At 52.4% G+C, this 17,682-nt stretch overlaps 2 protein-coding genes across 6 annotated transcripts in view; both read left to right on the plus strand.

Moving 5' to 3' along the window:
- The first annotated feature begins 333 nt into the window (after positions 1–333).
- MTLN (mitoregulin) lies at positions 334–660 on the plus strand. The gene has a single exon (XM_064268391.1). It carries the CDS (start codon positions 360–362, stop codon positions 528–530), a length of 171 nt encoding a protein of 56 aa, XP_064124461.1. The 5' UTR covers positions 334–359; the 3' UTR covers positions 531–660.
- Positions 661–7,772: 7,112 nt separating this feature from the next.
- The window catches only part of NPHP1 (nephrocystin 1), a 98,684-nt gene continuing 88,774 nt past the window's right edge, over positions 7,773–17,682 (plus strand). For 4 of the 5 annotated variants that reach the window (XR_010317879.1, XM_023541104.1, XM_023541107.1 and 1 more), the window contains exon 1: positions 7,773–7,873. Coding sequence is in view for 4 of the 5 variants with exons in the window: in XM_023541104.1 (XP_023396872.1) it covers positions 7,805–7,873 (69 nt within the window). In the remaining variant the exon portion in view is untranslated. Of the gene's footprint in view, positions 7,874–14,952; positions 16,400–17,682 lie in introns of those variants that run through there. The other variant, XM_023541106.2, reaches the window with a different exon arrangement.

Here is a 17,682-nt window from a genome sequence, read left to right on the forward strand (position 1 = left end):
CCCGCCCATTGGCCCCGCCCATTGGCCCCGCCCATTGCCCCCGCCCATTGGCCCCGCCCATTGGCCCCGCCCATTGGCCCCGCCCATTGGCCCCGCCCATTGGCCCCGCCCATTGGCCCCGCCCATTGGCCCCGCCCATTGGCCCCGCCCATTGGCCCCGCCCATCGGCCCCGCCCATTGGCCCCGCCCATCGGCCCCGCCCATCGGCCCCCCCCGGCCGCCCCACGACGCTCCGGCCGCCACGCCCCTCCCCGGCCGCCCCGCCCCGCCCCACGCCCCCGCCCCGCCGGCCGCGAACGCACCGCGCGGATTGACCCCGCCGCCGCGCCGTAGGCCGAGCTGCACGCCGGGAGGCCGCGATGGCGAACGTGTCCGAGCGGACGCTGCAGGTGTCTGTGCTGGTGGCCTTTGCCTCCGGGATTCTCGTGGGCTGGCAGGCGAATCGGCTGCGGAGGCGCTACCTGGATTGGAGGAAGAAGAGGCTGCAGGACAAGCTGGCGGTGATGCAGAAGAAGCTGGACCTGGCCTGAGACCCGCCGCCGCCAGTCCACGCCGGCCCCCGGCCCTCACCCGCGCGGGGGCTACGGCGGGGCCCGCTCCGACCCCGGCCGGCGGCTCACCCCGACCCCGGCCCGCCGCCTCCCGACCCCGGCCGGCGGCTCACCCCGACCCCGGCCCGCCGCCCCGCGACCCCGGCCGGCGGCTCACCCCGACCCCGGCCGGCGGCTCACCCCGACCCCGGCCCGCCGCCCCCCGACCCCAGCCGGCGGCTCACCCCGACCCCGGCCGGCGGCTCACCCCGACCCCGGCCGGCGGCTCACCCCGACCCCGGCCGGCGGCTCACCCCGACCCCGGCCCGCCGCCCCCCGACCCCGGCCCGCCGCTCCCCGACCCCGGCCGGCGGCTCACCCCGACCCCGGCCGGCGGCTCACCCCGACCCCGGCCCGCCGCCCCCCGACCCCGGCCCGCCGCGCACCCCGCTGCCCTGCTGGGCTCGCTCGGAGTGGCAGTGAACGGTGCTCGAGGTCAGGCGATGTCTGGGGCAGGAGGGCTTTGGGATGGCATGTAGAAGGTGACACCAGAAAGAGGAGGACGTTTCGTTTTCCTTAGTTTTTACTTCCTGTTTGGTGTCGTCCTTCAGTTCATTCATTAATGGGAATGTAATGCCACATGCAAAGTGCGGTTTTGCCTTGACAACGTTAGATTTCAAAATGACTAGAAAGAACCAAAGAAAAGAAAGCCGGACCGTGGGGCGGGGGGGGGGGGGGTGCACCTGCCATCTTTTTTACCTCTTATTCTTTTTGATAGCGTTCTTGGTAGCACTGTAGTTCGAATTTGGATGCATACTTTGTAATTTTTAATGTGATTTATTAAGTTACTGCCAGCCTGGTAAAATGGAAAGAGCAGTAGCCTGAAATCAGGAACCTTGCACTAGTCTTAGCTCTGTCAACATCTGCGATCTCGAATTTTCTGGGCCTCAGTTTTCTAGTTCTTGTAGGTAATGTTTTAATTCCAGAATACAATAATTTGAAGTTAATGATTATCTATTTCTAATGTTTGTTTTTTATTTCCAACAGGATATCAAAGATGGATATAGAACACTGGAAAGAAATACTTTCTTCTTGCACATTATGAAGCAATTTTATTTTTAAAATAAAATGTAAACATCTTTGAACCTTTTTTCAGAAGGGAAAGGAGTATAGAGCTTTTTTGTTTGCCGTGTAGTTTACTGGGTCAAGAGAACTGGTTTCTCAAAACTGGCTTACTAGTGTTTTTGAGCACATACCTTCTTTTTTAGGAAACTTTTTTTTTTTTTTTTTATGCTAGTTCCTTGGAACAACTACAAAGCTAGAGTTGGCCTAGGTCCAACTGGGACCCATTCTGGGTCTCTTTGGTCAGCTGCTCTACTGGATCTGTTTAGGAATGCATGGGGCTGTCTAAAAATAACTGAGGTTCTGGTGATGTGTGTAAGACTTTTACACTTCTAAGAATGACAGTACACTTCAGGAACAGAGTATAAATTTTTACTGGCAAAAATCTCATTTATGGAATATATGTATGTGAAGGAAGAACCCTCTTGAATAGAACTTAGTGATAAATCTCAGTCACATGTAAAAATCAAGAGTGAATGACCAGGTCCGTTGTTAATTTTTATATGCAGAGGTGCTTTCTAGAGCACTGCGACTAACTGTATAGGGTTTCCAAGGAGTGGCTGGTATGGAGCTGCTGTGAAAGTTCGTATCTCAGTAAATGTAACAGCTCCATGTTAGCGTAAGAACATTCAGAAGTGTTTCCACAGAAAGCTTTTTTTTTTTTTTTTCCATTTTACTGTGCCCATTCTGCCTTAATATTTCAACTTCCATTGTGTGAATGCTGTACTCAAGGAATGAAATGTTGTCTCTCAGGGCTTCATCCCATCTGGGCTGTAGTTTGCTGAAGCTTCCCAGTCACCATCCCACACTGAGGCTCAAAGAGTTGAGGTGCTCTGAGACAAGGTAGCTTTCTTGAGGCACGCGCTCAACAGCCTTGAAATGTGCAGGGTGAAGCCTCTGGGTTGTGATGGGACTAGCTCTGCCTGTTCAGGCACGTGTATGCGCGCTCTGCCTTCCCGGTGGACCTGGTCTTTCCAGTGTTGAGTCCTCTTTTCCTGTTACTTCTCTGCAGCACCCTGGCACACACCCCCAGCTCCTGTCTCACTTCCATGTTTCTCTCGTCCCTGCCCCTCTGGGCATGTGCTCTTCACCCCCAAGTCTCGTCTATGTCCTTATGTGATTTTCACCCATGTGTCCCACTCATACTCTTTGCCTGCTGCCTGTTTATGTTGTGTTGGTGTCCCAGTTCTGTGGCGGGCAATTCCATTACTGCTCAGTCTTTCTCCTCTAGCCCTCCATCCCTTGCCCTAAATGTGTGCTTTTTTCCCTGAAAATTGCCTTGCATGGAGCTGTTTACGTTTTCCATGTTAGCAAAAATTTGAAACCAGGAGGTTGGGAGACAGGGGTCACAATGCCAGTCATGTACCCTGGAAATGACCCACTGTTGACTCATTGAAGTGCATATCCCCGACTTGTCACTCCTGTTTGATCACAGCAGCTCCCTGTCCTGGCCCACTTCTATTTTCCTACCCTACCTCCCTTTCAGCCCCGCATTGGGTCTCATACCTTCTGCTTCATTCCACATCACTTCAGCCATACCCTAGACCTTACTGTCACAGGCTTCGACCTCCTCGTCACATAGAACTTAGCCTGTATAGTCTTAGCTCAGAGGACAGCTCCCATCCTCCACACCTCACTCTGCACTTATAGAACTGTCCGCCCTGGAGGCTGCTGATGGATCCACCCTCTAGTTCACCTCATCGGTCATCCTGGGCTCCCTGGTCAGCTTAGATGCCATCCTAGCTATATGTTTACCGTTCACTGCCACTTTCACCCTCCTCTTGGGCCACCAGACTTAGCAGAAATAGACCCTTCACCTTCCTCCCTTGGCCTCCTATACATGGGTTCTAATTTTAACTGCATTGTACTTCTTTCTCAGGATTTCTCCACATTCCTTGAACTCCCAGTGAACATCTCAGTCTCCTAGTAGATCAGTGTCAGCCATATGAGAAGATAAAGGCCATCAGGAGGGAATTCCTTCATCTCCTGTCAATAACTCTGTCTAGGGTAGTGGTTCGCAGTGCGGCTGGACATTGTGATCATCTAGAGAGCTTCAAAAATGCTAATCCCTGCATCCCACTCCTAAGAGATGTGATTGATTCATGTAGTTTAGGGTATGACCTAGGCATGAGGATTTTTAAAGCTTCCCAGGTGTCATGGAATGAATTGTGGCTTCCAAAAATCATGCTATGCCAAGATTCTCAGTATTGTGTAATTGGCCACCATTTTTTATTTGATGTGATTTTCCTGTGTGTTGTAAATCCTACCTCTATGATGTTAATGAGGTGGGACTAGCAGCAGCTATTTTAATGAGGTAGGACTCAAATCTACAAGATTAGGTTGTGTCTTAATCTCTTTTGAAATATAAAACAGAGAAGTGAGCAGAGAGATACGGGGACCTCATACCACCAAGAAACAAGAGCCAGGAGACTAGCACGTCCTTTGCATCTGGGTGGGAACCCTGGTGGTGCAGTGATTAAGAGCTATAGCTGTTAACCAAAATGTCAGCAGTTTGAATCCACCAGGTGCTCCATGGGAACCCCATGGGGCAGTTCTCTGTCCTATAGGGTCACTATGAGTCAGAGTCAACTCGATGGCAATGGGTTCAGGTTTCAGGTTGGATCTGGTGTCCCTGTGCTGAGTAGATCGATGACAAGGACATTCCCCCAGAGCTGACAGAATGACTTTCCCTGGAGCTGGCACCCTGAATTCAGACTTCTAGTCTCCTACACTGAAAGAATAAATTTCTCTTTGTTAAAGCCATCTGTATTTCTGTTACAGCAGCCCTGGATAACTAAGACACCTGGTGACTGATGTCCGCCAAGGCTGAAACCACTGGTTGTGGGGTTTGGTTTCATGAGCTTTCCTTTATTAGGAGAGAAGATGCAGAGGTCCTTCCCAAGGCTGACTCCTTGCTGGCCTCGGTTTATTAATCCATTTGAAATACACCAATTGTTATCTTCTTGTTTGTTGTTACAAACATTTTTTAATGAAAATGTTTTGACTAAGTGGACTTTTAAGTAACATGAGTCATAATGCAGAAATTAAAGACACGAGCTACAAAAAAATGGACAATACCAAGTGTTAGCAAGGACATAAAGAACAAAAACTTATGTGCTGCTGGTAGAGTGTAAATTGCTGTTGTTAGGTGCTGTCAGGTTGGTTCCGACTCATAGCGACCCAACATACCACAGAACGAAACACTGCCCAGTCCTGTGCCATCCTCACAATTGTTATGCTTGAGCCCACTGTTGGAGCCACTGTGTCAATCCACCTCATTGAAGGTCTTCTTTTTTGCTGACCTCCTACTTTACCAAGCATGATGTCCTTCTCCAGGGACTGATCCCTCCTGACAACATGTCCAAAGTATGTAAGACACAGTCTCGCCATCCTTGCTTCTAAGGAGCATTCTGGTTGTACTTCTTCCAAGGCAGGTTTGTTCGTCCTTTTGGCAGTCCATGGTATATACAGTCAATATTCTTCACCAGCACCACAATTCAAAGGCACCAATTCTTCAGTCTTCCTTATTCATTGTCCAGCTTTCACATGCATATGATGTGATTGAAAATACCATGGCTTGGGTCAGGCGCATCTTAGTCTTCAAGGTGACATCTTTGCTCTTCAACACTTTAAGGAGGTCCCTGCAGCAGATATACCCAATGCAATCTGGAGCAGTATGACCAGAAGCCGATGGTACTGAAGGAAGAAGTCCAAGCTGCTCTGAAGGCACTGGCGAAAAACAAGGCTCCAGGAGTTGATGGAATATCAATTGAGATGTTTCAACAAATAGATGCAGTGCTGGAGGTGCTCACTCATCTATGCCAAGAAATATGGAAGACAGCTTCCTGGCCAACTGACTGGAAGAGATCCATATTTATGCCCATTCCCAAGAAAGGTGATCCAACCGAATGTGGAAATTATTGAACAATATCATTAATATCACACACAAGTAAAGTTTTGCTGAAGATCATTCAAAAAATGGCTGCAGCAATATATAGGCAGGGAACTGCCAGAAATTCAGGCCAGTTTCAGAAGAGGACATAGAACCAGGGATATTGTTGCTGATGTCAGATGGATCCTGGCTGAAAGCAGAGAATACCAGAAGGATGTTTACCTGGGTTTTATTGACTATGCAAAGGCATTCTGCTGTGCGGATCGTAACAAATTATGGATAGCATTGTGAAGAATGGGAATTCTAGAATTGTGCTTATGAAGAACCTGTACATAGATCAAGAGGCAGTTATTTGGACAGAACAAGGGGATACTGAGTGGTTAAGTATCAGGAAAGGTGTGCATCAGGGTTGTATCCTTTCACCATACCTATTCAATCTGTATGCTGAGCAAATAATCCAAGAAACTGAACTATATGAAGAAGAATAGGGCATCAGGATTGGAGGAAGACTCATTAACAACCTGCGTTATGCAGATGACACAACCTTGCTTGCTGAAAGTGAAAAGGACTTGAAGCACTTACTGATGAAGATCAAAGACCACAGCCTTCAGTATGGATTGCACCTCAACATAAAACAAAAATCCTCACAAGTGGACCAATGAGCAACATCATGATAAACCGAGAAAAGATTGAAGCCGTCACGGATTTCATTTTGCTTGGATCCACAATCAACAGCCATGGAAGCAGCAGTCAAGAGTGTAAATGAGCATAACCATTTTGAGAAACTAGGCAGTATCTTATAAGGCTGAACATAAACATATCCTGTGACGCGGCATTGTATCATATGTTCACCAACAGATTTGCCAGAATGTTCTTAGCTGTGTTGATAATAACCCTGAACCGGAAACTACCCAGATGCAAAGCAGACGTAGAATGAATTAATACACTAAGGGTTATCATACAATGAGATACCAGAGAGCAATGAGGACAACCACATACAACACAGATGCATCTGATAAACGTGATGTTGAATGAGAGAAGTGAGAAACGAGTACATAATGCATGATTCCATCACATAGTCCAAAACAGGCTAAACAAGTTTTTCCTGTTAGAAGTTACAGGATAGTGTTTACCTTTGGTGGTAATGAGGTGGTTAGGGGCTAGAAAGAGGGCAAGCCTACTAGCGTGCTGGTAACGTTTCTTAATCTGAGTGATGTTGCATGGGGGTCGGTTCAGTGTGTGGAAATTCAGTGAGCTAGACACTTACGATTTGGGCACTTTATGTTATACATCAAGAAGAAGTATGAGTGGGGTCCGGGGAACAAGGCAGCCTGGCCTGTAGAATCAACAGATGTATTGTACTGAAGAACAGCCATTAATATTAATGTTCATCATTTGGAAGGTGAACGCAGATCATCTTTCTTGTTCAAGTCCAGTGGGAATTGGATTTATAAGATGCTGTTTCACTTGGGGAAATGTTATTACAATCTCCCTAAGAGTCAGGGTCCTGGGTGGTGCTAACAGGAAGGTTGGGAGGTTGCAGTCTGCAAGAGGTGCCTTGGAAGAAAGGCCTGGCAACCCTACTTCTGAAAAATCAGCCACTGAAAACCCTACAGAGAACAGTTCTACTCTGACACACGGGGTGGCCATGAGTTATAACGAACTTGGGGGCAGCTGGTTAAGTCAGTGTAAGATATATCATAAATGCCTCACTGACTTGCTGTGAGAGAAGACAGGACTTAGCCCCACCGAACTCAGGATGGGCAAATGCAAAGCCAGAATTTAATGAGATTAAGCAGTTCCCCAAATGGCAAAGAGTTTTAAACTGTCCTGTGGACCCTGTATCCCAGGAAGGCCTTATAGGAAGCTATCCTTAAAGTTAACGGGAGTTGAAGATGCTCAAAGGGTGTCTTAAGATGAGTTTAGCAAACGTGCTATCCAGAAACGCTGAGCGCCCTTTAAGACAGCGTCCCAGGAGAACGTCGTGATTACACCGGCGCACGCCGTGGGACGTTCGCTCCCGTCGCCCACCGACTCCTGGGCGGCGACCCGGGCAGCGAGCTCAGCGCGCGGGTCGGGGGGCTGCACGGTCACGGCCTGGGGTCGCTGGGGCAGAAGCCGCCCGCCACGGTACCCGGCCTGTGGGCGGGGCGGCCCCGGGCCCCGGCGCGCAGCGATGGCGTCACCCGAGGGCGCCGCCGCCTTGGTTTCCCTGGCGACCGGCAGCCGGTCTGCGCGGTTGGGCCCCGCGGAGAGGGCGATGCTGGCGAGGCGGCCGCGCGATCCCCTCCAGGCCCTGCGGCGCGGCAACCAGGAGCTGAAGCGACAGGTACAGTCGGGGTCTCCCGCGGGGGCCCCGGGCAAGATGAGGTGGGGGTTCAGCGGCACGGACGCGCCTTCTCGCCGCGACCCCGCCCTCATCCTCGAAGTCGAACCCCAACCCACTTAACCTCCGGTGTGGTAACGCCCCCGGCATCCCAGCACCAACCCCCGGTTCTCATTCCTGATGCGCCCAACCCATCTCCCAGCCACAGACGCCGGAAACGAAACCCGTTGCCGCGAGTGATTCCGACTCGCGGCGACCCTGTCGGACAGGGTAGAACTGCCCCACAGAATTTGCGAGGAGCGCCTGGTGCCTTCGAACCGCTGACCTTCTGGTTAGCAGCCATAGCACTTGACCACCACGCCACCAGAGTTCCCAACACAGACCCCACCTCCCGAAAATCGCCACCATCGGTTGGCACCACCGGCCCTCCCACCAGCCCCGACTCCCTCGACCCCCCTCGCCTCCCAGTGTGCACTTGTAAGGAGAACGTCCTCCAGCCCAGCTCCCAGCGTGCACTTGTAAGGAGAACGTCCTCCAGCCCAGCTCCCAGCGTGCACTTGTAAGGAGAACGTCCTCCAGCCCAGCTCCCAGCGTGCACTCGTAAGGAGAACCACCTCCAGCCCAGCTCCCAGCGTGCACTCGTAAGGAGAACCACCTCCAGCCCAGCTCCCAGCGTGCACTCGTAAGGAGAACCTCCTCCAGCCCAGCTCCCAGCGTGCACTCGTAAGGAGAACCACCTCCAGCCCAGCTCCCAGCGTGCACTCCTAAGGAGAACCACCTCCAGCCCAGCTCCCAGCGTGCACTTGTGACGGGAACCACCTCCAGCCCAGCTCCCAGCGTGCACTCGTAAGGAGAACCACCTCCAGCCCAGCTCCCAGCGTGCACTTGTGACGGGAACCACCTCCAGCCCAGCTCCCAGCGTGCACTCCTAAGGAGAACCACCTCCAGCCCAGCTCCCAGCGTGCACTTGTGACGGGAACCACCTCCAGCCCAGCTCCCAGCGTGCACTCCTAAGGAGAACCACCTCCAGCCCAGCTCCCAGCGTGCACTCCTAAGGAGAACCACCTCCAGCCCAGCTCCCAGCGTGCACTTGTGACGGGAACCACCTCCAGCCCAGCTCCCAGCGTGCACTCCTAAGGAGAACCACCTCCAGCCCAGCTCCCAGTGTGCACTTGTGACGGGAACCACCTCCAGCCCAGCTCCCAGCGTGCACTCCTAAGGAGAACCACCTCCAGCCCAGCTCCCAGCGTGCACTTGTGACGGGAACCACCTCCAGCCCAGCTCCCAGCGTGCACTCCTAAGGAGAACCACCTCCAGCCCAGCTCCCAGCGTGCACTTGTGACGGGAACCACCTCCAGCCCAGCTCCCAGCGTGCACTCGTAAGGAGAACCACCTCCAGCCCAGCTCCCAGCGTGCACTCGTAAGGAGAACCTCCTCCAGCCCAGCTCCCAGCGTGCACTCGTAAGGAGAACCACCTCCAGCCCAGCTCCCAGCGTGCACTCGTAAGGAGAACCACCTCCAGCCCAGCTCCCAGCGTGCACTCGTAAGGCGAACCTCCTCCAGCCCAGCTCCCAGCGTGCACTCCTAAGGAGAACCTCCTCCAGCCCAGCTCCCAGCGTGCACTCGTAAGGAGAACCTCCTCCAGCCCAGCTCCCAGCGTGCACTCGTAAGAACCACCTCCAGCCCAGCTCCCAGCGTGCACTCGTAAGGAGAACCTCCTCCAGCCCAGCTCCCAGCGTGCACTCGTAAGGAGAACCTCCTCCAGCCCAGCTCCCAGCGTGCACTTGTAAGGAGAACCTCCTCCAGCCCAGCTCCCAGCGTGCACTCGTAAGGAGAACCACCTCCAGCCCAGCTCCCAGCGTGCACTCGTAAGGAGAACCACCTCCAGCCCAGCTCCCAGCGTGCACTCGTAAGGAGAACCTCCTCCAGCCCAGCTCCCAGCGTGCACTCGTAAGGAGAACCACCTCCAGCCCAGCTCCCAGCGTGCCCTTGTAAGGAGAACATCCTCCAGCCCAGCTCCCACTGTGCACTTGTGACGGGAACCACCTCCAGCCCAGCTCCCAGCGTGCACTCGTAAGGAGAACCACCTCCAGCCCAGCTCCCAGCGTGCACTTGTGACGGGAACCACCTCCAGCCCAGCTCCCAGCGTGCACTCGTAAGGAGAACCACCTCCAGCCCAGCTCCCAGCGTGCACTTGTAAGGAGAACCTCCTCCAGCCCAGCTCCCAGCGTGCACTTGTAAGGAGAACCTCCTCCAGCCCAGCTCCCAGCGTGCACTTGTAAGGAGAACCTCCTCCAGCCCAGCTCCCAGCGTGCACTTGTAAGGAGAACCTCCTCCAGCCCAGCTCCCAGCGTGCACTTGTAAGGAGAACCTCCTCCAGCCCAGCTCCCAGTGTGCACTTGTGACGGGAACCACCTCCAGCCCAGCTCCCAGCGTGCACTTGTAAGGAGAACGTCCTCCAGCCCAGCTCCCAGCGTGCACTCCTAAGGAGAACCTCCTCCAGCCCAGCTCCCAGCGTGCACTCGTAAGGAGAACCTCCTCCAGCCCAGCTCCCAGCGTGCCCTTGTAAGGAGAACCTCCTCCAGCCCAGCTCCCAGCGTGCCCTTGTAAGGAGAACCTCCTCCAGCCCAGCTCCCAGCGTGCACTCGTAAGGAGAACCACCTCCAGCCCAGCTCCCAGCGTGCACTTGTAAGGAGAACCTCCTCCAGCCCAGCTCCCAGCGTGCACTTGTAAGGAGAACCTCCTCCAGCCCAGCTCCCAGCATGCACTTGTAACGGGAACCACCTCCAGCCCAGCTCCCAGCGTGCACTTGTAAGGAGAACCACCTCCAGCCCAGCTCCCAGCATGCACTCGTAAGGAGAACCACCTCCAGCTCAGCTCCCAGCGTGCACTCGTAAGGAGAACCACCTCCAGCCCAGCTCCCAGTGTGCACTTGTAACGAGAACCACCTCCAGCCTAGCTCCCAGCGTGCACTCGTAATGGGAACCACCTCCAGCCCAGCTCCCAGTGTGCACATGTAAGGAGAACCACCTCCAGCCCAGCTCCCAGTGTGCACTTGTAAGGAGAACCACCTCCAGCCCAGCTCCCAGTGTGCACTTGTAACGGGAACCACCTCCAGCCCAGCTCCCAGTGTGCACTTGTGACGGGAACCACCTCCAGCCCAGCTCCCAGTGTGCACTTGTGACGGGAACCACCTCCAGCCCAGCTCCCAGTGTGCACTCGTAAGGAGAACCACCTCCAGCTCAGCTCCCAGCGTGCACTCGTAAGGAGAACCACCTCCAGCCCAGCTCCCAGTGTGCACATGTAAGGAGAACCACCTCCAGCCCAGCTCCCAGCGTGCACTCCTAAGGAGAACCACCTCCAGCCCAGCTCCCAGCGTGCACTTGTGACGGGAACCACCTCCAGCCCAGCTCCCAGCGTGCACTCCTAAGGAGAACCACCTCCAGCCCAGCTCCCAGCGTGCACTCCTAAGGAGAACCACCTCCAGCCCAGCTCCCAGCGTGCACTTGTGACGGGAACCACCTCCAGCCCAGCTCCCAGCGTGCACTCCTAAGGAGAACCACCTCCAGCCCAGCTCCCAGTGTGCACTTGTGACGGGAACCACCTCCAGCCCAGCTCCCAGCGTGCACTCCTAAGGAGAACCACCTCCAGCCCAGCTCCCAGCGTGCACTTGTGACGGGAACCACCTCCAGCCCAGCTCCCAGCGTGCACTCCTAAGGAGAACCACCTCCAGCCCAGCTCCCAGCGTGCACTTGTGACGGGAACCACCTCCAGCCCAGCTCCCAGCGTGCACTCGTAAGGAGAACCACCTCCAGCCCAGCTCCCAGCGTGCACTCGTAAGGAGAACCTCCTCCAGCCCAGCTCCCAGCGTGCACTCGTAAGGAGAACCACCTCCAGCCCAGCTCCCAGCGTGCACTCGTAAGGAGAACCACCTCCAGCCCAGCTCCCAGCGTGCACTCGTAAGGCGAACCTCCTCCAGCCCAGCTCCCAGCGTGCACTCCTAAGGAGAACCTCCTCCAGCCCAGCTCCCAGCGTGCACTCGTAAGGAGAACCTCCTCCAGCCCAGCTCCCAGCGTGCACTCGTAAGGAGAACCACCTCCAGCCCAGCTCCCAGCGTGCACTCGTAAGGAGAACCTCCTCCAGCCCAGCTCCCAGCGTGCACTCGTAAGGAGAACCTCCTCCAGCCCAGCTCCCAGCGTGCACTTGTAAGGAGAACCTCCTCCAGCCCAGCTCCCAGCGTGCACTCGTAAGGAGAACCACCTCCAGCCCAGCTCCCAGCGTGCACTCGTAAGGAGAACCACCTCCAGCCCAGCTCCCAGCGTGCACTCGTAAGGAGAACCTCCTCCAGCCCAGCTCCCAGCGTGCACTCGTAAGGAGAACCACCTCCAGCCCAGCTCCCAGCGTGCCCTTGTAAGGAGAACATCCTCCAGCCCAGCTCCCACTGTGCACTTGTGACGGGAACCACCTCCAGCCCAGCTCCCAGCGTGCACTCGTAAGGAGAACCACCTCCAGCCCAGCTCCCAGCGTGCACTTGTGACGGGAACCACCTCCAGCCCAGCTCCCAGCGTGCACTCGTAAGGAGAACCACCTCCAGCCCAGCTCCCAGCGTGCACTTGTAAGGAGAACCTCCTCCAGCCCAGCTCCCAGCGTGCACTTGTAAGGAGAACCTCCTCCAGCCCAGCTCCCAGCGTGCACTTGTAAGGAGAACCTCCTCCAGCCCAGCTCCCAGCGTGCACTTGTAAGGAGAACCTCCTCCAGCCCAGCTCCCAGCGTGCACTTGTAAGGAGAACCTCCTCCAGCCCAGCTCCCAGTGTGCACTTGTGACGGGAACCACCTCCAGCCCAGCTCCCAGCGTGCACTTGTAAGGAGAACGTCCTCCAGCCCAGCTCCCAGCGTGCACTCCTAAGGAGAACCTCCTCCAGCCCAGCTCCCAGCGTGCACTCGTAAGGAGAACCTCCTCCAGCCCAGCTCCCAGCGTGCCCTTGTAAGGAGAACCTCCTCCAGCCCAGCTCCCAGCGTGCCCTTGTAAGGAGAACCTCCTCCAGCCCAGCTCCCAGCGTGCACTCGTAAGGAGAACCACCTCCAGCCCAGCTCCCAGCGTGCACTTGTAAGGAGAACCTCCTCCAGCCCAGCTCCCAGCGTGCACTTGTAAGGAGAACCTCCTCCAGCCCAGCTCCCAGCATGCACTTGTAACGGGAACCACCTCCAGCCCAGCTCCCAGCGTGCACTTGTAAGGAGAACCACCTCCAGCCCAGCTCCCAGCATGCACTCGTAAGGAGAACCACCTCCAGCTCAGCTCCCAGCGTGCACTCGTAAGGAGAACCACCTCCAGCCCAGCTCCCAGTGTGCACTTGTAACGAGAACCACCTCCAGCCTAGCTCCCAGCGTGCACTCGTAATGGGAACCACCTCCAGCCCAGCTCCCAGTGTGCACATGTAAGGAGAACCACCTCCAGCCCAGCTCCCAGTGTGCACTTGTAAGGAGAACCACCTCCAGCCCAGCTCCCAGTGTGCACTTGTAACGGGAACCACCTCCAGCCCAGCTCCCAGTGTGCACTTGTGACGGGAACCACCTCCAGCCCAGCTCCCAGTGTGCACTTGTGACGGGAACCACCTCCAGCCCAGCTCCCAGTGTGCACTCGTAAGGAGAACCACCTCCAGCTCAGCTCCCAGCGTGCACTCGTAAGGAGAACCACCTCCAGCCCAGCTCCCAGTGTGCACATGTAAGGAGAACCACCTCCAGCCCAGCTCCCAGCATGCACTTGTAAGGAGAACCACCTCCAGCCCAGCTCCCAGTGTGCACTTGTAACGGGAACCACCTCCAGCCCAGCTCCCAGCGTGCACTTGTAAGGAGAACCACCTCCAGCCCAGCTCCCAGTGTGCACTTGTAACGGGAACCACCTCCAGCCCAGCCTGCACCTCACACCCCTCTCCATGCCGCGCCCTCCTTTGGAGCCTTCTTCCAGCGAAAGCTACCGGTTACTGCTTCACGTTCGTTCAAGCAAAACGAGCGACAAGAGAAGGTTGAGATTGGGAACTGAGCAGAGGACGCCAGCCGAAGAGCACGTACAAGTACCGATACGCATGAAAAAAGTTACCTTGAAGATAATTGAGTAATTGCAAAGGAAATAAAATAGAACAAAGATTTTAAATCACAACACTCAGTGCTGGTGAGGGTGTGATGTATCAGAGGCTTGCATATACTTCTCCGGTGTTAAGGGCCCAGCATTTCTGGAAAGCGGCTTGACAAGATACAGCAGCTGTTCACACTCCTTGGTTTAGTAATTTCATTTCCAGGAATCTACCATGTGTAATGGAAACCCTGGTGACGCAGTGGCTAAGTGCTACAGCTGCTAATCAAGGGGTCAGCGGTTCGAATCCACCAGGTGCTCCTTGGTTTGGTAATTCCATTTCCAGGAATCTACCATATGTAATGGAAACCCTGGTGGTGCAGTGGTTAAGTGCTATGGCTGCTAACCAAAGGGTTGGCAGTTCATATCCACCAGGCGCCCCTTGGAAACTCTATGGGGCAGCTCTACTCTGTCCTATAGGGTTGCTATGAGTCGGAATTGACTCGACAGTACTGGGTTTGGTTTGGTTTTGGTTACCATATGTAATAATAAAAAAGTTGGGACAGAGACTGAGGTTTAAAAGTATTTCTTACGGTATTAATTTTGATAGCAGAAACTGAATACAACTTAAATGATCCATAATAGAGGAATGGATAAATAACTTATGGAGACATATAATACTGCGATCAAAATTTTGTTAATAAAAAGACTTGAATGTGTTGGGAAATATTTGTGATAAAACGTCAGTTAGAAAATCAATATAAAATTGCATAAAAAGTATTTCAATAACATGGTATTTCTCTGTGGTAGAAGATAGTACAGCCAGAATGCTACTTAGAAGCATGGACGGCAAGATTACATCTCAGATGCTTTGGCCACGTTATCAGGAGGGATCAGTCCCTGGAAAAGGACATCAACAAGATGGACAGACACAGTGGCTGCAACAGTGGGCTCAAGCATAACAATTGTGAGGACGGCACAGGACTGGGCAGGGTTTTTGTTCTGTTGTACGTAGGGTTGCTATGAGTCGAAATTGACTCGACGACTCCTAACAACAACAATGTGGTAGAATACTGATGATGATTATGTTTCTCTTTATACTTTTTGATACTTTTAAATTTTTGAATGCCAAATGTATATTAACCCATTGCCATCAAGTTGATTCCAACCCATAGCAACTCTATAGGACAGAGTAGAACTGTCCCATAGTGTTTCCAAGGCAGTTGTTGTTGTTAGGTGCCATCAAGTCAGTTCCAACTCAGTGACCTTATGTACAACAGAACAAAACACCGGTCCTGTACCATCTTCATGGTCATTGTTATACTTGAGCCCATTGCTGCAACCACTATGTCAATCTCACTGAGGATCTTCCTTTTTTTCACTGACCCTCTATTTTACCAAGCATAACGTCCTTCTCCAGGGACTGATCCCTCCTGAGAACATGTCCAAAGTATGTAAGACGTGGTTGCACCATCCTTGCTTCTAAGGAGCATTCTGGCTATACTTCCAAGACAAATTTGTTCTTGTGGCAGTCCATGGTATAATCAGTATTCTTTGCCAGCACCATTATTCAAAGACATAAATTCTTTGATCTTCCTTATTCATTGCCCAGGTTTTGTTTGCATATGAGGTGATTGAAAATACCATGGCTTGGGTTGGGTGCACTTTAGTCTTAAAAGTGACATCTTTGCTTTTTAACACTTTAAAGAGGTCCTTTACAGCAGATTTGCCCAATGCAGTATGTTGTTTGATTTCTTGACTGCTGCTTCCGTGGGTGTTGATTGTGGATCCAAGTAAAATGAAATCCTTGGCAACTTCAGTATTTTCTCTGTGTATATCATGATGTTGTTTTTTGGTCCAGTTGTGAGGGTTTTTGTTTTTTATGTTGAGGTACAATTCATAGTGAAGGCTGTAGTTTGTTCTTCATCAGTAAGTGCTTCAAGTCCTCTTCACTTACAGCAAGCAAGGCTTTGTCATCTGTATATCACAGGTTGTCATTAAGTCTTCCTCCAGTTCTGATGCTGTGTCCTTTATATAGTCCAGCTTCTCAGATTATTTGCTCAGTGGGATGGTTAAGACTGTGTGTCACCTTGGCTGGGCCATGATTCTCAGTGTTTATATGTGGTCACTTCCATGATTGAATCTGCTGTGAGTAGCCGGTCAGTTGAAAGGGAATTTCCTTGGGGGATGTGGCCTGCATCCAGACGTTCTGGTTTTTTCGCTTACTCTAGATCCTGCGGCTCCCTCCTGTTGGTCTGTCCTCCGGCCTTTGGGACTTGAGCTGTCTGCAGATCTTGGAATTCTTTGATCTTCACAGCCTGAGAGCTGGAGCCCTGCTCTTTGACCTGCCAATCTCAGGTTCACCAGCCCTTCCAGCTACATGAATCGAGTGAAGCCTCTATCCTGATACAGACTTGGGACGTTTCAGCCGCTACAGTCACATGAGCCATTTCCTTGATGTAAATCTCTCTGTATATATATTTATACACTTTACTGGTTTTGTCTCTCTAGAGAACCCTGTCTAAGACACTCAGCATACATATTGAATAAGTATGCTGAAAGGATACAACCCTGATGCACACCTTTCCTGACTTTAAACCATGCAATATCCCCTTGCTGTGTTTGAACGAGTGCTTCTTGGTCTATATGCAGGTTCCTCATGAGCACAAAGAAGTGTTCTGGAATTCCCATTCTTTGCAGTGTTACCCATAACTTGTTATGACCCATAGGGTCGAGTGCTTTAGCATAGCCAATAAAACACAGGTAAATATCTTTCTGGTATTCAGCCAAGATCCATCTGACATCTGATGTACCTCATTCTCCGTCCTCTTCTGAATCTGGCTTGAACTTCCAGGATGTCCCTGTCGATGTACTGCTGCAATTGCTTTTGAATGATCTTCAGCAAAATTTTACTCATGTGTGATATTAATGATATTGTTTGATAATTTCGGCATCTGTTGAATCTCCTTTCTTTGGAATAGGCACAATGTAGTGTCTTCTAGTCAGTTGGCCAAAAAGCTGTCTTCCAAATTTCTTGACATGGATGAGTGAGCACCTCCAGTGCTCTACCCATTTGTTGAAACGTTTCAATCAGTATTCAGTCAATTCGTGGTGCCTTGTTTTTCACCAATACCTTCAGTGCAGCTTGGACCTCTTTCTTTAGTTCCATCGGTTCCTGATCATATGCTACTTCCTGAAATGGTTGAACGTCGACGGATTCTTCTTGGTACGGTGACTCTGTGTATTCCTTCTGTCTTCTTTTGGTGCTTCCTGGGTCATTCAGTATTTTCCCCACAGAATCCTTCAGCGTTGCAACTCGAGGCTTGAATTTTCTCTTCAGTTCTTTCAGCTTAAGAAATGCCAGCTGTGTTCTTCCCTTTTGGTTTTCTAACTCCAGGTCTTTGCACATGTCATAATACTTTGTCTTCTCGAGCTGCCCTCTGAAATCTTCTGTACAGCTTTTTTAGTTCATCATTTCTTCTATTCACTTTTGCTGCTCTACATCCAAGAGCAAATTTCAGAGTCTTTTTTTTTCTGACATCCATTTTGCTCACTTCTTCCTTTTCTGTCTTTTTAATAACCTCTTGCTTTCTTCATGTATGATGTCCCTCATGTCATTCCACAGTTCATCTGGTCCGTGGTCATTAGTGTTCAATGTGTCAAATCTATTCTTTTTTTTTTTTTTTAATATTTTTTTTTATGCTTTAAGTGAAGGCTTAGAAATCAAGTCAGTCTCTCACAT

The sequence above is a fragment of the Loxodonta africana genome, chromosome 15 (genome assembly GCF_030014295.1).
Source record: "Loxodonta africana isolate mLoxAfr1 chromosome 15, mLoxAfr1.hap2, whole genome shotgun sequence".
Classification (NCBI taxonomy): Eukaryota; Metazoa; Chordata; class Mammalia; order Proboscidea; family Elephantidae; genus Loxodonta; species Loxodonta africana.